At 36.1% G+C, this 23963-nt stretch overlaps 2 protein-coding genes across 4 annotated transcripts; one reads left to right on the top strand and one right to left on the bottom strand.

The window, feature by feature from the left end:
• LOC18772580 (formamidase) lies at positions 5392-13275 on the top strand. Of its 3 annotated transcripts, none has more exons than XM_007205119.2 (7): positions 5392-5951; positions 8079-8316; positions 8467-8657; positions 8853-9088; positions 9322-9565; positions 9658-9765; positions 10296-10735. In XM_007205119.2, the coding sequence occupies exons 1-7, from the start codon at positions 5733-5735 to the stop codon at positions 10416-10418; spliced, it is 1359 nt and encodes a 452-aa protein (XP_007205181.1). In that variant the 5' UTR covers positions 5392-5732; the 3' UTR covers positions 10419-10735. The 3 variants fall into 3 exon arrangements, with proteins under 3 accessions (XP_007205181.1, XP_020421781.1, XP_020421780.1); XM_020566192.1 differs by lacking the exon at positions 10296-10735 and adding an exon at positions 12887-13275 and having other exon boundaries at positions 5459-5951; XM_020566191.1 differs by lacking the exon at positions 5392-5951 and adding an exon at positions 7526-7831 and having other exon boundaries at positions 10296-10708.
• Positions 11188-14555, bottom strand: LOC18773964 (UPF0553 protein). The gene is made up of 7 exons (XM_007205562.2): positions 14286-14555; positions 14020-14160; positions 12995-13093; positions 12495-12571; positions 12252-12360; positions 11822-12150; positions 11188-11484 (listed from the first exon to the last, which is right to left on the bottom strand). Exons 1-7 carry the CDS (start codon positions 14353-14355, stop codon positions 11392-11394), a joined length of 918 nt encoding a protein of 305 aa, XP_007205624.1. The 5' UTR covers positions 14356-14555; the 3' UTR covers positions 11188-11391.

The raw sequence follows: 23963 nt of genomic DNA, 5'->3' as shown, positions 1-23963 counted from the left end.
GGGGGAGGCTTTGCTTAGCTGCTTTCCTTTTCATCTTATGTTTTTGCCCCTTGCCCCTTTGCCCCTCCTTTGGCCCCTTCGCTTTGCTTTTTTCTATCTTCAACTTGCCAAGGTGGTTCCGTCACACACTAATTAAATCAAATCAAATCAAATCAAAATAATAATAAAATGTATGGTAGATTGTATTAGATGCTTCTTGCATTGGATTAAACAAATGACCTCCCTTCTTAATACGAGTCGTTCATTTTGACAGACAAATCACAGCTTGACATGATTTATAAACTTTTTTTTATATGTCGGTTATAATTTATAAGTAAGTAAGTCGACTTCTTTCTTATATGTAAGGAAGCATATAATGTTGTTTTAACAGAAGGGGTCTTCTTCATTCTTCATTATTCATATACAAAATAACAATAATAATATATTGGTGTTAGTAACTTAGTATTATAATTACCATGGAAAATTGGAAATGAATTGGTCCATGACTCTACTGTATTTGTATGGTATGGCGTGCACATGCAGGGCAATTGTTTATGATTAATAGTTAATTAGGGGGTAATAGATGGTATTTGGTAGTGGGAAAGTGTCCAAAGGATATGGTATTTAAAAGGGGATTAATCATTGAGGAGGGAGCTTTGCTTGGTGCAAGATCAGGAAACACACACACACAACACTCACACAAAAGCACAAAGCGTTGGCATTGCAAGCGGTGCAGAAGAAGTTTTAGGACTTTGAGGAGGAAGTTTTTAAAATCAAAAGTGGTGGGAATAATATGAGGTGCAATCAAAATGAAGCATGTAAGTGATTGCCTGGGTGGGGGTGGTATGGGGGCAGTCACCAATTAGGGTTCATCTTTATTCTTTTTGTTTTTGTTTTTAAATTTATTTATTAATCAAGGGAAAAATAAAATAAAAAATATTTATATATTTTGTTTGTATTTTGTGATGCTACCAAACGTGGAGTAACATGTTGAGATTCTTTAAAGATTTTGGAAGCTTTCTTTCCTCCACAATTTTAAAAATCACGTTATTCTTTTTGAGGTTTCAAGTAATAGCAAGCATTTGAATAAACACTTAGAAAAGTAGTGGTTCACAATTATGCATCACAAAACATTACCAAATTACCATTTTTATATTAAGTGTGGACTAATTTCCACCAAGGTTCTTTATGATAGTTTCAGAGGACATTGATATTTATTTTATTATATTGAAGCACATGAGTCTTGACTCAAATGGTATTTGGTGGGATGGGTTAAGGGTTAAATTCTAGATTCAAATCTCGATGTATTCCAAATTAACATAATGAAGTACCAATCAATTAAAGAATTATTCGACACTTTTAACACGTTTTGAATTATCATAATTGATATAAGAGTACGTGTGGCTGTTAAGTTAAAAACGTGAATCGCTCGTTTTAATATTATGAAAGAATTTAACCATCCAAAGGAACAACAATTAATCTATGGGCTGATTTTCTCACACATTCAACATGAGGGTTTCCATATTGTAACCAATAACTCATGCTAATGGTTCTTGTGTTCAAAAGTATAGTGGGATCGAAATCAAGCTTATAGCAGCCTATAATAATAAGCAAGAAAACAAAGAGCATTTGAACTTGTAAAACTTTGGTTTATGTTGATAATGATTAGATTATCGTGTTATATACTCGAGGAATGATGAGGGATGGAGTGTGGTGAAGACGCAATCATAGATGTACATGTAGGAAAAGACACAATAAAGGATTTACATGTTGGGGTCCGCGTGATTAGATTAGGTGTCCCACATTGTATAATCTCCACCTTTGGATCAAATACTAACTGGCAATGATCTTCAAACACAATCATCATCAAATTGTGGAAAGATCTCAAGAGATCTCATTTTGGAGAATCTCTCGCAATTTGCATTGATATTATCTAAACCGCATTGTAGCATTCATCTGTGAAGTTTTTGAAGCATCATATTTATTGATTTTGTTGGTCTATATTAATTTGCATGAGTTTTTGCAAATATGATCTCTGAATGAAGATGTGAAAAGTGTAGGATTTGGGTAGTTGAATTTTTTTTCGTAGAGAACCTTAAATGGTGTCCTTTAAATAAAATTATTTAAAAAATCATTAGATAGAAGAATATATGTTTTGAACGCAATTTCATTATTGTTTGGTTTTAAAATATACGTGTGAGGTTTTATTAAAGTGGAGAAGCATAACATAATCCCAAGGCTTGTCATGTAATTTACTTTGGTCTATTTTACTATTGTGAAACCTTATCATCATCGCCGCATATAAGTACTTGTCGCCTCTGAAAAGGCATCAAAACTATAATATATATATAGACACACAATAATTCCATCGTTAAAATATTGAGAAGAAAGAAAGGGTTCATTTCACTTGGGAGAAGAAAGCATCTGATTGAAAAAAATTATTATTTAAAAAAAAAAAAAAAACTAATATTGTTGTTCTTTTCTCTCTTTCTTTTAGGGTTATACAAAGCATCTCATTGACTTGTGAACAATTGAAATTTTAGTCCTTCACGGTTTGTACTAAGAATACTTGGGGATTATAACAAAAGTGTTTTTGAGTGGAAAATTATCCTATAATTAGTCATATTCAGCTAAAAATAAGGCAAATAACAAATATTTGGAACTCACACATTAAAAAAGTACAAGAATGACATCACATCAACACAAAAGCACAATTTCTTCATTTTACGGACGAGATTCTTGAAATTACGGAATCATGTAGAATCTTTGCACAATCTATATGCGAGATACTTAATGTAAGAGTTTGAGATGGAACTAATTTGTATAGCATTGCTCATTACACAAATTGACAAGTAACTAATGCATCTATTAACTGAACAATTTTGAGCCTTTCTTTCTTACCTACAAACCAATCTCTTACATAACAAGTATTAGAAACTAATTGAGAAATACAAAATTATAAAATTTATACAGGCTATCAAATTGGAATGTGGCCATTATTGATTCACATCACAAGGAGTGAAGTAATTTTAAAATAGAATGGGGGGGGGGGGTGGGGGGGCACGTAAGTGGGGAAATGTGAGCAAATTGGAGTGTCGCTTAGTCTGACAGACGTGGCGTTCTTATCCCTATAGCGTGAGGCATGTCACCCCCCAATCAACTTGCAGGTGCCGACAATTACCAAGCAAAACCAAACTTCTCAGAAAAGAAACCAGATTTGCCTCTGCTCTCTCTGTACCTCTGTATCTATGCTTAATAATTAATGCCTGCCCTAATATAATATATAGATATAAAGGTTTATATTATCTTTCTCTTTCTCTCATAATCTGATCTGATTGGATTAACTAATAATGACTGTGTTGTTTATTTTATTTTAGTGGCTTGCAAAAAAATGCGGTGTTTGGGGACTCGATTGACTTATTAATCCCTCCCTCAGCAATGGCATGGGATCTGGGGGTCGTTTTCAGAATGACTTATGAAACAGCTAGCAGCACTGCAACATTGCAAAAACAACACGTAACTTGATGAGGGTAAAGGTAATGCTGCTTTTAACAGTCTTCCAATCAGACGTGACCCATGAAAGGGGAAGCCTCTTCCCAGGATGAATTTCAACCTTGCGTAATATAAACAAGAAAAATACTATCATCAGTTGTCTACACGCACGTGAAAGATTATAAGTCGTTAGTGTACGAATTGATAAGAGTGCTTGTGAGTTGCTGCATTGTGCGACCCACCCACGTGCTTCAACGACTCACAATAACTAACTCATGCTGTCATAATTCAGACATAAATATACATATCTAAATAATTATGGAAATAATCCATTCCAGCTAATCTCAGATAAGAGTTTAATTACTATCAAGATGTCCTCGTACGAGAGCATTTTGAACCGCCAATTTAAAGTTTTAGAATCTAGACTGACAATGGCCTCATTTTAAATGCATTGCAGCAGCAAACAAATACATAATATAAATTTGAAATAGAAAATTAAGACATGCAGTTTTGCATCAATTTTATTTCAGAAATACTTGATATAGAAATTAAAGCATTGGGTTCTCTCCATCCATCAATGTGGATTAGCTTATTCAAAGCTGATTTGGAAGAACAAATGAGCTTAGCTAATCGTCCGTGTGTAAGTGCCTGTTTGTTGTTAATAATTGTGATCTAATCTTATATTTATATTTATTAACGACTTACAATCAACCACAAACGATGTAGCTTTTCTCCAAAACAAATAATCAACAATCAGTGGCTTTGTAGGTGGGGACACAATTATAGACTGTAGTCCAATTCGTCAGTCACAACATAACAAATGGAGCTTTTGTTTTTGGTGAATTAATGACCTCATCTACAGTACATAGATAAGGTCATTTGACAAAGAGTCCAATTCCGTACACATACCTAACTTAATTGTTATTTCCTATGGGGATAATGTTAGTATTATGATCAAGTATTCATCCAGATGCTACACCAACTTAATTTATTATTAGTTCCTAATATTTCACATATTATGATATAATTGACATCATAAACATACCCTTATCATTTATTGGGATAAGAGGCATTGCACCATTTAAGAAAAAAAGGGATGTTGTTGACAGTCATGAAAATGACGACAATGGTCCTAAACTTGAAGTAACATGTTCATTGAGATATGATTCCCTTAGTCTAATGTAATTATGCCATTAATACTATGGCAGCAGTTTGTACACCATAATCCTAGGCCAAGTTTCCAATTTGCTTGAATAACTCACTAAATTTAAAGGCATATTAAAGGAAGAAATGGATCCCGACACTTAAATTTTGTCCATTTCAGTTTGTGAAAAATACTAGGATATCAACATTTGCTAATACATTCTGATCCCTTTTATTCCCCAAAATGAAAAAAATCTTTAACTCTACCTTCATTTCTTACTTCAACATGCCTTAAATTTTATGAATTATTTAATCAAATCGAATCCTAAGTACTAATGTGACCCTAATGAAATTATTACAAAGCCCTACAAACAGCTGTTGGGACCAGCAATCAAGTAAAGGAGAGCAGCAAATTTCCTCTGTAAGAACAAACAAAAGCTCAAGTAATCATAAATAAAAGAAAAATGCAGCAAAATCCTGAAGATTCCAATTTGTGGGGTCCTCTAAGAAGGCTACTTGGGTTAGCTTAAAGCCAATTTCCCATCTCAGAACCATGATGATGGATAAGTAGCACCTTAATCGAGAAATGTTTCCCCCTTCAAGCCAATTTGTAATAGTCAATTGGCCCATAAACCAATCGGATTGGCATCTGCTGCAGTAGAGTTTCAAACTTTTAGGTGTTAAATCAAGGTGTACGATGTTGGAATGAAATCAAAGACCAATAAAAATTAACCACATAGATCAAAATAAAGTTTCCCAGTACAGGGATTATTCTTTAATCAGTGGCTAAAACTTTTGACAGTGCACCAGAGCAGAAAGTTCTTATTCTCAGGCAATGGCACCAGTTAGAACTCTGGTGTTACATCTCTCATGGCTATTCATATAACATGAGCACAAAAGAAACTTGACAAAATTTCAATCAGCTCAATGTGGTCCACCCACTTGAATGAAAAGAAAAGTATGATTAAGTGGTGTACCTATCAGGGCTGTCAAACTCCATCTCAAGATGAAAGCTGCATTTGATGACTTCAGCCACAACAAGGAATCTTTGCATCTTTTAATCTTACCTTTCCCAATTGCCTTCATCAAAATCAAAACAGCAAAACTTGGACATAGTTATGGCATCTTATGGACCAAGACTGGTTGTGCCTATAGATGTGAAGAAGAAACCATGGGAACAGAAGCTTCCACTTCACAACCGATGGCACCCGGACATACCACCGGTGGCAGAAGTTACAGTTGGAGATGTTTTTCGAGTCGAAATGGTGGATTTTAGTGGAGGTGGTATTACCAAAGAATACACAGCAGAGGACATCAAACATGCCAATCCCTCCATTGTAAGTTCCCCTTTTGTGTGTTTTGCATATTTTCCACTTCTGTTGCATAAAGTTTGGAAGAGCATAGAAGAAATGATATCAATGGTGTGAGCAGAGTATCATGCAGTTCTAATTTTGACCAGACATAATCAATTATTTGAAGTCCAACACAATCAGTTTTTCCATGACAGATTCTATAGGAGTTACGAATCATTTCTTCATTGTTCAAGACTTAAGATTTTCTTTCAATTGCATGTTTTACCTTTCGTTTGAGTTTCAACAAAAATTCCATTGAGGGACACACCTAATTAGCAACTCTACATGTTTCTAGGTAATATCTATGAGAACAGGAAAATGAACAAGGCAGAAGGATTTTATTCTGCATATACACATCCAAACAACTCTGATTCCTATTGCCACGTTTACAAACTTGTAAGGCCTTTTAGGTCCAATGGTCCCTCAACTTACACTCGAGTTGCATTGTGGTGGTCCCTCAACTCCACTTCCGTTAGCAACATTAGTCCTATGTTAGATTTTCTGTTAATTTGAGTCTAAATGGTCATTTCAAGCCTAACACCATCACTCTCACCAGCTCCACGACCCACGCCACCATTTTGTACCTGAACAAGTCCGCAACAATCACAACCCGCACGACCTCCTTCATTATTCCTTCCCTTACCTCACTCAGCCTCAACTCCACCACCAACCACCCCCTTAAAACGACCTCCCGCAGCAGCCCCAATCCTTCAAATTCCCACACGACCCCACTCCCTTAAGACCGACCATTCAATTCCTCCACTTCTCACCCATATACCCATTACGAATCCAATACAAGGGGAGGTTGGAGAGAGACGGAGGAGGTGGTAGGAGGGTTGGGTATTGGGGGTTGGGTGTGTGGAGGATTTTGGTGGCTGCTGTTCTTCCATGTGTATCTTAGAGATGAAATACAGTTTTGACCATTAGCCAAACTAAAATAGCTATAGAGCTATTATAGCCAATCACTTAAAAAGAGTTTCCTCCAGCAATGTTATCTATTTTGTCTAATCTGAAATATTTTATTATTATTCTCTTTCTCTTTCTCTTGCAAATTCAATATATTAAAAAATAAGTAAAAACCCAACCCACCAACCTCCGACATCTCTCTCTCTCTCTCTCTCTCTCTCTCTCTCTCTCTCTCTTTCCTCCTGGCCAAATTCTCTCTCCTCCTTGTTAGATGTAGAGAGCCAAAAGTTGCTTCTCCAAAATAGAGAGCCAAGTAGAAAGTCTGTTGAAGAAGAATTTTCCTTCTTTTTAGCTGAAATAGCTACAGATGAGAGAATAGAGAATTTGTTGAAGATGCTCCTGGAAGTGGAGTTATGGGACCACCACAACCATTTTGCGAATTGAGGGACGAAAATGGAACTGTAAATTGAGGGAGCATTGGACCTAAAAAGCCAACTTGTAATGCTTTGATTTGTCAGCCAAATTAAAATAAGCAAAAATGTTGTGTTGTATTGTATTTGTCCTATATTGGAAAAAGCTAGATGGGGGACCCTTGGAAAAACATGTCAGTCCCATTTGTCATCCAACAATTGTATTCATGTCAACGTCCTTCCTCTTCCTCCAATGGATGCTGTTGTTTTGGCCTAACAAGTATATAAAACATACATCCTTACGCTCCCTGTTTTTCCATTATTTCATCTATGGCTCCTACGACTCCAAGACTAGTTGTGCCAATAGACTTGAACAACAAACCATGGCAGCAAAAACTACCTCTTCACAATCGTTGGCACCCTCACATACCCCCAGTGGCTGAGGTTAAAACTGGTGAGGTCTTTAGAGTAGAGATGGTTGACTGGACTGGAGGTTCTATTAAAGATGATGACTCTGCACTAGATATAAAATCTATAGACCTCTCAACTGTAAGTATGATTTTATCTTATTCAACAAAAACAAACACTTTTAGTTCAAGTTTATGAATAAACAAACAACACTAAAGTAAGTTTTTAAACCAAAAGAAACTCCTATAACAGGTCAAACATGTTGTATACTAAACCCTACTATCCTGATCTGAAGACACTACCAATATAATGTATCAGTAGTATGAACAACTAGAACATCTGGAATGGTGATTTAATGTTAAAGATAATAAGTTTTAAACTGCTCCAGGTTCATTATCTTAGTGGGCCAATTAGAGTTTTGGACAAGGATGGCACTCCAGCAAAGCCAGGTGATCTTCTGGCAGTTGAGATATGCAACCTGGGTCCTCTCCCAGGAGATGAATGGGGTTTCACAGCAACATTTGACAGAGAAAATGGAGGGGGTTTTCTCACTGACCATTTTCCTTGTGCAACCAAAGCTATTTGGTACTTTGAAGGGATATATGCGTACTCACCTCAAATACCAGGTGAATTATCAACCATTTCCTTTTCTTGTGCCAGTAATGTTATGAAAAGATTCATAAAGGTCCTCCTCCAAGCTTTTAATTAAGCCTATAAAATAAGCACAAAGTGGGGCTATAATTTTTGCTACTGACATAATTTTATATGCATGGCAGGAGTGAGATTCCCAGGTTTAACCCACCCCGGAATAGTTGGAACAGCACCATCGATGGAACTCCTGAATATATGGAATGAAAGGGAGAGAGAACTTGAAGAAAATGGACTCAACTCTATGAAACTATGTGAGGTTTTGCATCAACGACCATTGGCTAACCTACCATCAACAAAAGGTTGCGTCCTAGGAGGGGTATGCTAAATTGAAAACTTGTTAGGGAAACAAAATAATGATGAAAAACCTTGCAACAGGACTAAATTTCCATAATAGCTTTGCTGCATACTAAAAGTAAAATTCTGCAGCCTACTGCACGGAGATACAATAGTCATGATGTTCAACTTCTATCCCTAAAATCTAATTATACTAACATGTCGTGTTCATACATAGATCAAGGAGGGCACTCCTGAATGGGAAAAGATAGCCTTGGAGGCTGCAAGAACAATTCCAGGAAGAGAAAATGGTGGCAATTGTGACATTAAAAATCTTAGTAGTGGTTCAAAGATATACCTTCCAGTATTCATTGAAGGAGCAAATCTTAGCACTGGTGACATGCACTTTTCCCAGGGCGACGGTGAAATTTCATTCTGTGGAGCAATTGAGATGAGTGGTTTCCTGGAGCTCAAGTAAAAATTTCACACCTCATCTCTTAACATTTCTGTAGCCAAACTAGAGGCTTTGTTGAGCAAAGGCTGGAGCTGGTTAAAACTAAACTTTCTACTTTCACAATAGAATGCGGCATAACATGCCACACCCGTGTACGCACACACACACACACACACACACATACACACACACACACAACATATAAATATATATAATATAATTAACAGCTTATCCTATATAATCCTGTTATTAGGTGTGAAATTATAAGGGATGGAATGAAAGAATACCTTACACCAATGGGGCCCACTCCTCTTCATGTGAACCCAATCTTTGAGATAGGCCCTGTCGAGCCAAGATTTTCAGAATGGTTGGTGTTTGAGGGCATCAGTGTTGATGAGAGTGGGAAGCAGCATTACCTAGATGCAACTGTTGCTTATAAGCGTGCAGTACTGAATGCTATTGACTACCTCTCTAAATTTGGATACTCCAAAGAGCAGGTTTTGTTTCTCTCTCTCCATACCACATACAATAACATGCCATGCATGCTATTGTAGTCTTCATTACTGATCTAGGACCTGTCATGTATCAGAGCTACCTTCTGTTGTCATGCTGCCCATGTGAGGGAAGAATTTCTGGAATAGTGGACTCTCCCAATGCCATTGCAACCTTAGCAATCCCAACAGCTATCTTTGACCAGGTATCTGTTTCTGGCCAACCCACTAACAATAATATATTACCTTTATAGTACTTTACCATCTACAAATGATTCAAGTTATACTAGGTTGCTTTTTAAACTGCCTAGTCAGATTACTGAAATTTGAATAGCTACATATCTATATGCTTAATGCCATAGATTGCATTCTATTCATAGATACAAATGTAAATAAGAGTCTCCTCTCCTCATTTGTTTCACAATAATTACATTATTCAAGAAGGAAAAATGAGCTCTTACAGGCAAAACAAAAGTATCACAATTCACAACATATAAGAACTCAAATACACAGTAAACTTCCATTTTACTTGTAACTTAGATGATCCCTCAATGTCTAAGCTATTGATAGACCTTTGAAATCGATCAAAAACCTTTTCATGCATAAGGAGAGTCAATATTCTTTCCTGTTACAAAACTCACAAGAAATTACTCTAGTGAACAGTAATGATTGTCATAAAGCCTGCTGACATGTTCAAATCATTTTCTCTACAAATGACAAACGTACACATGCACAGGATATACGTCCAAGAGCAAACAAGGTGCCAGTTGGGCCCCGGATAGTGAGGAAACCAGATGTCCTGAAATGTACTTATGATGGAAGTTTGGCAACTACAAGGAACCCTAGCTCAGCAACATAACTATTGTCAAGAGCGCTCAGTAAATAAAAGCAGACACTTTGCCTGTATCTTCCATGCCTACCAAGTCATGCATGTACTGGGATATACAGAAAGTAGAACTGAATTGTCAAAGTAAACCATCCAAATTCTATATAAGCAACACAAACACATTGCACACAGGGGAAAAGATCATGAATAAATCGTGCAGAAAAATTCAACACTATTTAGCCTATCACTTCATGCATAAACCATGCTCTTAGCCATTTTGTCATCACTCCGATGTCAACCAAGTTGCTAATTCTATGTTCTAATCAGCTGAGTCCACTTACACATTGACTTATATTGGCAATAATTTTTGCAAGCCTGCATCTTATGGTTGATTTTCACCACTCATCATCAAAAGAGCCTATATATATAAAGTTTATGAATGCTTCTGTGTGTATTGAAACCTTATTGCATTTCATATATATTGCATTCATATCTAAAATTGGCTAACTTAACAAACATGCAGGTTGTCAACACAGAATTAACATTCTAAGGATAGATCAGATCCATGATATAATTTTACATGGATGGTAGGCTTTACAGAATATAAACCAAGCTGAGGAACAAACACCTGCAGGAGTTGTGTTGACACTCACATGATGTGAGATTCAGTGGATTTATAACACAATATAAACAAAAAGCATGCATCAAATTGAACTAGTCAAACACCTGCTGCCACATTCATCAAATTTTATATGTTCACTAAAATCAGAATAAAAAGTGACACATACGGTAAATCACTTAGTTACCATAACATTATTTATTGATCTTCATTAGTTCAACAGTAAAATTAGTTGGAATATGCGAAAAGCCGCAACACTTCTAAAAGAAAACAGGATGTCAGAAATTGTTTATCAAGCTCATCCAAAGACTTTAACTTGAAACTTCAAATCCAAAATCTTTCCTTTATCCGAGTAACAATTATATAGTACGATAGAATATGGTGCACTTAATAATATATAGAGAGTGTCCTATGATGTTGCAGAGCAGGACACTGAATGCCAAAAGACCAAAGCCAAAGGTCTAACTCAATACTCAGCACCTGAAAAAGAAACCCCACAAATAGAACAATCATATTAGGAAAAAGGGACTGAGTAGTGATGGTAGAGAAAAGGAAAATGAAAATCTACAGATTCAAGAAGATACAAGTTTATCCTAGTTTCAAATGCAGAGGAACAAAATGGCCCAAACACAATTCACTTTGGTGGGAACAAAACTGATGCAGGACACTTACAGATAAAATAAATAATCTGAATGTTTTATTACATAAATGTAGCCATGAGAAGAATCTAAAATTCATAAATAAAACATAACACACTAGGACCACAACGGAAAATAAGCTAATTGGAACTGCTCCAGGAAATAGTCTTTAATCGTACCTGCTTCCCTGATTTCATGCTGATCAACTCCTTCATTTTCTCCACAGCATATATGGAGCAAGCCCGTAATTCAACTTCCTCCTCACTGCCTGCATCTATTTGACTATTAGCCTCAATCGTGCTGGCAAGGGTCGCACTATATTTCAGTACACCAAGCTGCCGAAGCACAGCTGGAACAATATAATCCGCCATAATAGTAATTGAGCCAATGTCATAAAATTCTCCATATCCTTGGCCACCAAATGCACCCCATAAATCTGCTGCAAATATCTGCGCTCTTTTATACAAGAATACTTGGTGGCCTTTGTATACTGAGTGGTCTCGGAAACCTAGAAAGTTTAACTAATGACAGTCAATATGCTTGTTTCCTGGGGAATAACCCCTACAAACTGTGCAGCCATAAAAAAATATTTTCAACCCTAAAATATACCAGGAAAGTGACGAGTAACAAGAGCTACAAGCTTAACAGCTGATTTTCCACAGGACTCTACAAGATTGGATGCCTTGCCATCAAAGCTTCTCTCCAGCTCAAACCCAACCTAGGCCACAAAAGTTAACATTTTGGATATTAGGTTAGGTCAAATTATTAGTTCCAGAACCAGACTAATCAAGAAATCAAACAACATAAAACTTGAAGAATAAAAACTTCTATAAATGTAAAGGTAAATTTCACCTCATGCAACAAACGAACTCTCTCATCCTCCAGAGGTAGTGGCCTAGGCCATTTCAACAGCTCCCGTAGTTCAGGACCTTATAACAGAAACGATTTCAATCAAATTACTATTCAGTAGAAGAGTGTTACAGGGTCAAAATATAGGATTTAAAAGTGCCAAAAGGCCATTTCAACAGCTCCCGTAGTTCAGGACCTTATAACAGAAACGATAACAATCAAATTACTATTCAGTAGAAGAGCGTTACAAAGCCAAAATGTAGGACTTAAAAGTGCCAAAACATGTTTACAAGAGCTCAATCCTTGTCCATAAATTTGAATTTTTACAGAGTCAAGAGTCTACCTATTATTTGATCTCTCTGTCCTATTATTATTAATCGTTTTTCTTCTACCAGGGACCACGAAGTAAACTTGATATATATCGCAATTTGTGTGCACCTCACATTGGATGTGAAATAATATCTGTATGGGCATAAGAGATATGCGTTCAAGAAAATAAGTACCAGTGTACTTCTGAAGACGATCCACATCAAACACAGATATGTCATTTTGTAGAGCTGCCTTTAGACCTGCGGCCAAATTATCGTAATTTAAGTCCTTATCTGTCAAGAGAAAGTAAATAAAGAAAGAGTCAGCACAGAAATTTAGTAGATCAAACTACAAATATATGTACAAAGATATGAATAAAATGAATCTATAACTCGCCCAAACTTTCATACTAAGTCTTGATGTTTGGAAACATTTTCCCTCTATTATAGTTTTATTTTGCAGCCTTGAGGATCCATCTTCTTCGCTTTTACATTCTTAATTCTAGTGCTTAAAGTAAACCGAAATTTTTGTTTGCTTACAAGCATGGGTACTTTCAATTCAATATGATAAACACAAGTCATGTGTAAGCTATTTAAGCCAATGAACAATCAGCTGCTTGTTTTCAATGCATTTAGTATTTGCTGAAAGGGATATAAAGTTATTTGATATATGATCTTTTTCTTCAACTGCATACACTGCAAGCGACTAAAATATGGTTCCATAAGTAACCATATGAAACTGCACAACAAAGGACTCACACGGGGATGGAAACACACATTGAAGTATTACTTTGACATGAAAAGACTTCAAATCTTTATAACATGGGCAGCAAGGGAAATTAAAATACTCTTTTGTACAATGAAACAAAAGCAGATAACTTAAGTACTTAGTTGCAACACAATGGCCAACAGCTTGGCTCAGTCATAAAACAAAATTTGGAAAGGTGGAAAAGCATAAATACCTCTACAATTTATGCTTTGATATGACTACCTCTACATTTTGTTTAGAATTGAATCCACTATTGTAGGTCATTATACTTGACTTAATCATAGTTTCTTAAACCAACAAGCAACAAAGTAAAAGTAGTAAACTTGACAAGGAATTAGATTGGCATGTTCAAAAAATGAAAAAAAGCAAAGGAACCCATAGTTTAATTCAGTCTCATTGGCATCCATAATTAGAACAAAATGATATACGAGACGTGGTTGGTACCACCTACCAGGCCAAAAGCAAAAATTCAAAGCATCCAACACAAACAGGTACTGAACGGTGAGAGGCCCATTGTCAAAATAGTGAATTCCTTCGAAATCCCAATTCACCTTCGGGATTGTGTCTATAGTCTCCGCCACTTTCTCAATCCCTTCATCCCCAAAAAATTATATTTAGAAAAAACAGTAAATTAAATGAAAAAGTGCACCAAAGCTAAGAAGCATAAAACGGGACATGCATTTGCTCAGCTGAAACAGAGACACAGTGTGGAGAGACCTGAGGAGTCGACGACGACATGAGAAGAATGGCTTGCGACCCAAGCCGAGCTAGCCCTGACATCGTCCATGACCGCAACTCAGTGAGTCAATAAGTCTGCGAGTGCCTGTCTGAGTTGAAACCCTAGGAATTTTGCTTTATATATGGGCCGCCAGAGAGAGAGAGAGAGAGAGAGAGAGGGGTGGCTGTGGTGTGGGACTTGTGCTGGTTTTTCCTCGTTCGAAGTTTCCCGCTTTCGTTGGGGGGGCGCCTTTTCGTGCTCCTCAACAGGATAATAACAAATTAATTATAATAAATATATAAATAATAATAATGCCTTTTTTATATTGGTGGATTTATTAATTTTATATGTTTTTTCCCATTTTAGTACTCTCTGACCCTGCTTCTGAAATTCCATTCTGGGCCACAGACTTTTCCATGTATAGCCAGAGACCAACTCACGTGTGAAAGACCCTATGGGCTACAGGTAGCCAGCGAGACTTTGTGCACGTTTTCCATCTCTCTTTGGGTTGGGTTGGTTCAAAAAAATTATTAAATAAATAAATTCCGTGTGTTGTGCCTTTTTCTGGTCAAATTCATGAATAACTGAACTGACCACTCTCTGTCGACTGACCCAGGGTTGGGATTTGGAATGGAGACCAATTGTGGGGGGCCTGGTTGTCTTTGTACTATGGTCCAATTAAGGTCCCCATTTGTTATGGTCCAAGTATGGTCTGGTTGGATTTAGGTCAAACGAGGGATAAATTTGGTCTCATGGGGTTGGGTTCGCTTAAATTCGGGGTTATTATATTGAATTCAACTAATGTCATGCTTGTTTATTATGAATTGGATTAACTACTACTTTAGTTAATTCTATATTGAATTCTAACGTATATTCTATATAATTCATTTTGTGTTACACAAACACATAAAAAATTATAAATTGAAATTATTACAATACTTAATCATGATAAGTAAATATGTCATAAATTTAAGTGTTATAATTTGAGTGGATCTTATGCGCCATCATTATGTAATGTGGCACTTAATTTGGTCAAATGTGTTTATAATATATATTTATTCTCACCTATAGGAATGATTAATAATAAAATATATAATTACCTTGTACAGGTTTATAAACTATGAAACACAGAATAATGAGGGACTTTTTGAAAATGATGCAAGCACAGTCAAATTTGATCCTCTTTTTGGCTTGAGAGAATAAAATATGTTTTGTTTAATAACTCTTGCAATAATAAAGAATTTGATTGATGATTACAAAGGATTTCATTTGAAGGTTGGATTAGGTGATTGTTAAATTTTAAAGAAACGGGTCAGCAGGCCATTACTAATAGATGATACAGTTTCAAAGAATTACTTATTCTAGGGCAGATTCTTGAGATTCTTCTTTCTTGCTCCTGCTCTAATATGAGTCACTTTAGTGAACCAAGACTTTGATAAAATAGCCTAAGATTTTCACTTATTCTATGACATGTTTACTAATCCGTAATCGGATTAGAAAGAATTTCTCTCCCTTTAGGGCTGGTAAGTTGACCTTGACTCTTCAAAACATTTAATTTTACTTTGGAAAAATAAATCCTATCTTGAAAATTTTAACAACATGCATTTTTTTCTTTTCAAACAATAAATACATAGCCATTTTTCACATGTTTTCATATTTTTCATTATTTTCCATAACATTGCATTAATTGAATTGAAGAGTCTGCTTGGGCACAAAATATTAAAGTAGCAAACAAAGCTTTTCAAATTACCGCGTAGGTCAAACAAACTTCAATTTAAAGAGTTTTGTTTGATACTACTGTTGGAGATGCTCTTACCAAAGAGATACACAATTAATTAGTTCTCTTTCTTCTGTGTGTTGTTTTTTGTTTTTACTTAAATACCAAAATGTGCTAAAATATTAAAACTATGAGAGAATATTTGTTTGTGGGAATTTTCTGTGTATTCTTCTCCTTGTAGGAGGTTATATTTATAATACAACGAAACCTGAATGGGCAAGTAAATAATAAATTCCTAAATCTATTTGCAGTAGGAAATCAGGAATTAAAGTAAATCAATTACAATTATAATAGGAATTCTTGGTGTGTAAGGAAAGTAAGTCAATATCCACAAGTCACGCCAACACTCCCCCTCAGTTGGTGCATAGATGTCGCCAATGCCCAACTGATCTAGTGAATTGTGGAATGCTTTACTGGAAATCGCATTTGTCAAAATATCCGCCAATTGATCCTCGGATTTCACAAAATGCGCAATCTGGTCCATGTGTCGGGGTCGTTAGTCGAAAAGTCATAATCTGTGCAGCGGAAGAAGCATAGGATACAGGTTGAGTAGGAATTTGGATCGGAATCTGAGCCTGAGTCGGGGTCGGAGTCGGAGTCAAAATCGGGATCGGGGTCTGAATCATAGACAAATTCGAGGTTGGGGTCATCATCGGAGTGGGGGTCGGGGTCATCTTCGGAGTCGGGGCCAGGGTCGTCGTCGTCATAGTCGGGGTCGGGGTCGGGGTCGGGGTCGGGGTCGGGGTCGGGGTCGTCAAAAGAGGATCCTGATTCTGGATCGGGTTCGGGGTAAAAGTCTGCATCTGTAGGAGCGGAGCCATCTGGGCACTCAACTCAACGATGGTTGGTGGAGAATGAGAGAATGAGTCGATGGTGCTACCTCTATGAGGGTTGAAAAAATCATCAACCCCCATAACACTAAATAAAATAATCTCTATTACAATAGGACGAAATATAATTGGTAAGTAACCAAAATTCTAATGAAATAAGGACTCGCCAACACTCCCCCTCAAGTTGGGCAAAGATATTTCGCAGACCCAACTTGACAAGCGAGTCACAGGACACCATACTTGAGAAACACCAATTGTAGAGAAGATCTTTTAGTCAACCACGAGTGAAACAAGTGACAAACTAAAACAAAGTTCACAGCGGAAACACAAGAGCAAACCCTAAAAAATAGGGCACATAGCAAAACACAGAAACCCTGTGAGCACGGCAATAGGTAAGGCAGAACACCGAAACCCCATGAGCACGGCAGTGGCAACAATAAATTCTTCCATATAAACGTTAGCTAATTCACTCAGACACAACTTCTCTTCAATCTTCCTCTCCCCTTGAAGAGAAGGGGTCGTCGGAGTCAAGAAATAAGCAACATCTTCATAGAAATATGTCAAGGTAATTGGGATAGGTCAATAAACATATCCCTTTCACTCCCCCTCCCCCCCTCTCAAGGGGGGAGAAGAGCACTTAAATTTCAAGAAGAACACAAGCACAGGTCCCTAGATCGAACCAGGCTCTGATACCATGCTAAAATATTAAAACTATGAGAGAATATTTGTTTGTGGGAATTTTCTGTGTATTCTTCTCCTTGTAGGAGGTTATATTTATAATACAACGAAACCTGAATGGGCAAGTAAATAATAAATTCCTAAATCTATTTGCAGTAGGAAATCAGGAATTAAAGTAAATCAATTACAATTATAATAGGAATTCTTGGTGTGTAAGGAAAGTAAGTCAATATCCACAAGTCACGCCAACAAAATGAACTATATATTTTATTCATTTGACCAATTTAGACAATGGAGCTTTAGTGATATACCCAAAATAGAGGCTGAAATTATAAAAAAACCATACATGAAATACACTTTAGAAACATACCCAAAAACCATTTACTACATACAAAATGAGTGTTGAATTTCCTATAAATTACATGACTGCCACTAACTAACTTTAAAAAAGCCCAATACAAAAAACCCAAAACAAGCCCAACCTAGATTTTTTTTTTATAAAAAAAAAAAAAAAAAACCAAGGGCATGCCCCTACGACCCTTCCTTCTCCATCGAACCTCTGGAAACCATGTCATAGAAGTACATTGTTAATACCATGTCATAGAAGTACATTGTTAATACCATTTCATAGGAAAACATTATTAATACCATTTCATAGGAAAACATTGTTAATACCATTTCATACAAAAACATTGTTAATACCATTTCATACCCAAAAAAAAAAATATTTTTAATACCATTTCTTACAAAAAGATATTGTTAATACTATTTCATACAAATAGAACATTGTTAATACCATTTCATACAATAAACCATTGTTAATACCATTTCATAGAAGTATATTGTTAATACCATGTCATAGACGTACATTGTTAATATCATGTCATAGAAGTACATTGTTAATATAATTTCATAAAAACCATTGTTACTACCATTTCATAGAAAACATTGTTAATACCATTTCATACAAAAAAACTCAAAAAAAAAACCCAGCAAGACATCCGATATCCTGTGCAGAAACCACCTCCAATTGTCCATAGTTTCACCAGAAATAATCGCAAAGGCAAAAGGAAATATATCTACAAGAAAAAAAAAGTACACTGTTAATACTATGTCATAGAAGTACACTGTTAATACTATATCATATAACTATTTGAAAGTGTTACCTTCATTACCTCAGTGATAGTCAATGGTAGCATGATGTGAATGGCCGGGCAATGGCTATGGGCACCTTCTTTCACTTGAGATTAAAGTTGATCAGTATTACAAATTTTTAACCACAGCTCAAACCAAAACACAAGATCAAATTCACAACCAAACCGAATCTAAAATCAAACCAAATTATAAACAACAAAAAATTAAAATCACAATTCAAAACTCAAATGAATATCAAATACAAATTACCTTAGTGACCTAAACCGAATCGTCATCGAGACGCTATCCCCACCGCTTTCACGATGACCGCCACCTCAGTAGCCAACGCCGCTAGATCCATATCCTCCGCAGTTGTAACCTCCATTACCACCACCACCATCGCCGCTTCCACCAGATTGGGCCTCATTGATAGTGATGTTACGGCCGTCGAGGTTCTAGCCGTTTATGCCTTCGATCGCGTCCCTTATGGCCTTTTCGTGGTTGAAAGTGACGAAGCCGAAGCCCCTAGACCTCTCGGTCTCACGGTCGTTGATGATCTTCGATTCGATGATCTCACCGAACAGAGAAAAGGCCTCTGCAACGCATCATTGTCGATGGAGGAAAGAGTCGGCCTCATGGATCAGGACCCGAGTCCACCTCCTGAGTTGTAAAACGACCTTGCCTATGACTAAGATGCTAGAGATTGAGCTATGAGATCTGGAAATAGCTACAAGATCTGTGAGAAAGCAATGAAAATTAGAGATGCGGCTCCGATGGTGAGGTTAGTTAAATCAGCAGCTCATCGATTTCTCACAAACCAGCTCCGAGATTTTGAAGAAGCAATCGTCGATTATTTTAATTGAGCCTTGGAGCTGGGTTTATTTTGGGCTAAAGGGCAAAAAAATAATTCAACATTGCTATTAAATTTAAAAAAATCGACAGTTGTTGATTTTTGGGTTTATTTTGGGTGTGTTTCTATACTTTAAATAGTATAGGGTATATTTATTGTTTCATGTCTAGGAATGGGTATTTCACTAATTTTGTATTTAGACAATGTATTTGTTTTCACTTTGGCCAATTTAGTCCATATATTTTACTTGGCAAGGCATGGACTTAGGAGCGTTACTCTGCCAGACAAACTAACGTAGCAAGTGGAGGGAGTAAGGGGGGACCATTGGGTGAAGGACATCGTTGTGGGAGGAAAGAGACTTTGTATATTTGTGAATCAATTATAAATTTTTTTAACATCAATTTTCATATTATTTTAATAGTAATATGGCGGAATAGACTAGAGCATTTAATAGTAAATTGAAAATACACGAACTAAATTGGCCAAATGGATCAAACATATGAATCATTTTGACATTTTAGCATATGTCGTCAATTATCTTTGCCATGTTCGAGGTGGTGATTTGGCGTCAGTTCGAAAATTTGCTCCACTAACAGCATTAGTTCGATGGACAATTTCAACCTATCAGTTCGACTTAGTTTGGTACCCTCAATAAAACACATTATTTTTATTTGTAGTCAATTAAGAGCATTTACAATCATGCTCCTTATTTTTTTGGGTTAAAATTTAGCTCAAGACCCACAAAATCTATTTTATGAGAAAATATTTTTGCTCACTACTTTAACCCAATTTGTACCCTCATCATCCTTCTCAACACTTGACATGTGTCCATAGGCATAACCATAGTTAACTATTTATTTTGTATTTGTGGAACCATGGTTATGCACATGGACACGTGTCAAATGTTGAGAAGAGTGGTGAAGGTACACCTTGAGTTAAAGTGGTGAGCAAAAATTCTCTTATTTTAGGAGCTCTCTTTAACAAATTCAAACTCCAATTATACTCCCTAGTTTAGTGAGTCATCAATACTATAATTATTTTTTAATTCAATATAAATGGTCCATTTCTATAAAATAAATAAGGTTAATTACATTTTTTGTCACTCGGGTTTGGCTCAAAATCAAATTTAGTTATCGTGATTCCAATTTTTTCAATTTCGTCACCATATTTGCAGCAGTTAACAATTTCAATCCAATGCCTTAATTCCGTCAATTTGTTTAATTAAAAAATATTTAATATTAAGTTAAGCAACAAAGAGATCTCCAAATGTGTTGGGTTTTTGGGTGAGTCTCTCCCACATGTCTTTTGAGATCTTCTACTTGTTGGAGGCCTCAGGGGTTAGGTGGTGGTGGGCACATGGAGAAAAGATGGTAGGGTTAGGTATTGGGTAGGTGGGGAAGGGGGACTGACGTCGGAACAAGGGGAACATGGTAGGAATTTTTTTTCAAAAAAAATTAAATTCAATATTGAGGTTAATTATTAACTTAATATTAAATATTTTTTAATTAAACAAACTCACAGAATTGAGGCATTTGACTAAATTTGTTAACTACTGCAAATAAGGTGACAAAATTGGGAAAATTAGAATCATGATGACCAAATTTGATTTTGAGCCAAAGTCAATGACCAAAAATATAATTAATCCAAATAGATAATAGCATTAATTACAAGGTTAAAATATTGGCAAAAAGTCACTTTTGGTCCCTATAGTTTGTCACTTTTACCACTTTGGTCTCTGTCATTTCAATTTTGTCAATTTTGTCTATGTGGTTTCAATTTGAAGCAATTCAAGGACAATCCTCAATTTCTGTCAATTTTTTTAAACTTATGTTAGTTGTGGAGGGGCAATTTGGTCAACAATTAGTCAACAAATTATTAAAAAATTCATTCATTTAAAAAAAAAACTCTCTCCACCTCTTTCTCTCTCATCCCCTCTCTCAACTACCAAAAAATCATAATATGTTTACTTTTTTTCTACCACTTCCCATCCTTATATCCTCACCACCATTACCACCGCACCCCACCGCCCCCACCTCTTCACACCCAGCCACCCTATAATTCAGAATTTGCGTAGCCCTCAGATATAGTAACAAACACACAAAGTTAGAGAGAGAGAGAGAGAGAGGAACAAACCCCCCACCCCAAAATTCTTATAATTACTAAGTTCTCCCGATATATTATCGATTCCTCATAGACCTCAAATCGTTTATCTCCTTCACCACCTCATCTAATTGCTTTAGAATCTCATCCCTCTGCTGCAAAGCCTCTGTGGAGATTTCATTTGGCGATGGAGTCTTAATCACGACCGGCATTGGATCGTCGCCCTAACGTCCCTGAGCACCGCATTGTTGTCTTGGTAGCTCGTGCTTCTCATTCTGTTCCTACTCTCGAAATCTGACTGCGTCACATCCACTCAGATAACAGATAGATCGTCTTCGTCATCGCCAACTCAAGTTGAGATCTAGTGTTGATGGTGGGTGGGGTAGAGTTGATAGAGGTTTAAGAATTGGAAGGGACTAAAGGAGATCTAGACATGGAGATGGTGGATTGTGGCTTGGAAGCAGGAGATGGGTGCTAGTGCTGGTGTCGTTTTGCACGTGACATTGCCATCAGTAGACTAAGAAGGCGGCAAAGTACTTTCAATGTTGGGCATAGGCCTGGAGGTGAAGGACGATGTTGTCCTGCGGCTAGGCGTTAGAGCATCCACAGTGGGAAGGTGTAAATTAGGAGGTGTAAAGCCACTTTTACATTTCCTTTACACCTCCGGGAGATGCAAACGTTATTTTTGCTCCAATGAGTTGGATGCAAATATGATTTTCTTGTATTAATTCATTTTTTGTGTTAATTTTTTTTTATGTTAAATTTTTTTTTTTTTGTGTTTGGTTTAATTATTTTTTTTAACAAATCGACCTAATTTTTTTTTTTTTGAAATTTCGATAAGATATAATTTCATACAATATGATGTAAATAAAATTAATCTGAATCGTCAACTTTGATATGAATTTATTATTCATCATTAATCAGTATAGTTGTTAGGGCCAGTTTGGCATTGCTGTGCTGTAAAAATAATCATTGTCTGATTTGCTGTGAGATAAATCAACTGTAAGATAAAGCAGTTTGGCGTTTGGTAAACTTTTTGTTAAAAGTGTTGTTGGTATTGATTCAAGCATAATCAGAAAATGATTGCCGCATAATCATTAAACCCAGCGCCTCTTCAAAACTGATTCCTGCATAATCAAAAAATGAAAGTACCTTATTAGCTGCTTTCGCTTATAGCTTTCTCTCACAGCAATTTTTAACGATAAGTGATTTTCTCATGGTTTACCAAACTGGCTGGGCTTCTCAATATTTTTCAAAAATCACTTATCACCCCAAATAAGCAATGCCAAACGGGCACTTAGTTTCATATTTCAATTTAAATGAAATTTGGCCATACATTAAAGAGTTGTTGAAGAAGAACTTTGTACATTTGCATCATTTTAATAAATCTCAGCCATGCCTTGGGCTCACCATTTTAATAACTTCCCCATCTTTTAGGCAGCTTTCCTCTCTCCTCTCTCTTGGCTTTTCTGTTATGGGACCTACTTGGCTGTGTGTAAAACGGGCACCATTTTAGATGTATATTTGCACCTTTTTTCTAATCTCACGGTTGTGATGTACATTTACAGCTGTATACACCTCTCCATTGTAGGACATTCCAACAAGCAAATGTGTATATTTGACATACACCTTCATATACACCTTACCACTGTAGATGCTATTAGGATTGGGAGAAGAATGGGATATAGGTTTTTTTTTATAAAATTTTAAATTAATTTTAAAAATTTGTATTTGTATTATTTTATTTTAAAAGGAATGTATTGTTTTAATAATTTGTGGACTGAATTACCCATTCACAATAAACATAAATTAAATTTTTTTGATAAAAATTGAGGATTATATTTGAATTGCTAAATTAAAATCACAGGGACAAAAACGATATAAACCAAAATAATAAAAATGACAAATTATTTATAAAATAAAATAGAATTAAATTATAAAAAGTCATTAATTGCATTCGCAATGACTGTCTTTTGCCTATTGTGATGTTAGCCCAGGAAGATTGCAATCGGGCCTCTCTTTTGCCTATTGTCCTTTTCGGGATGTGCCAGGCCCCTTTATTCTATCCGCCAATTTTAGGTGCGCATGTTATCTATTTTCAATCCATTCATCCATCTAATATGTGACTTACAGTTATTAGAAAACTATTATTCTCAAAGTTCATCCATCATCATTACTCATCGTTGAGTCATTAGGCAATCAGAGTGTTATTAAATATACATACTTAGCCCAGCTGCTCCAAATCCCCATTTATGAAAATTAAAATAATAAATTTAATTATAAAAATAATAAAAACTAATTTGGCTTC

Source organism: Prunus persica, chromosome G6, assembly GCF_000346465.2.
Source record: "Prunus persica cultivar Lovell chromosome G6, Prunus_persica_NCBIv2, whole genome shotgun sequence".
In the NCBI taxonomy this organism is placed as follows: domain Eukaryota; kingdom Viridiplantae; phylum Streptophyta; class Magnoliopsida; order Rosales; family Rosaceae; genus Prunus; species Prunus persica.
The sequence above is the reverse complement of the archived record's forward strand: the minus strand, read 5'-3'. Positions and strand labels throughout refer to the sequence as shown.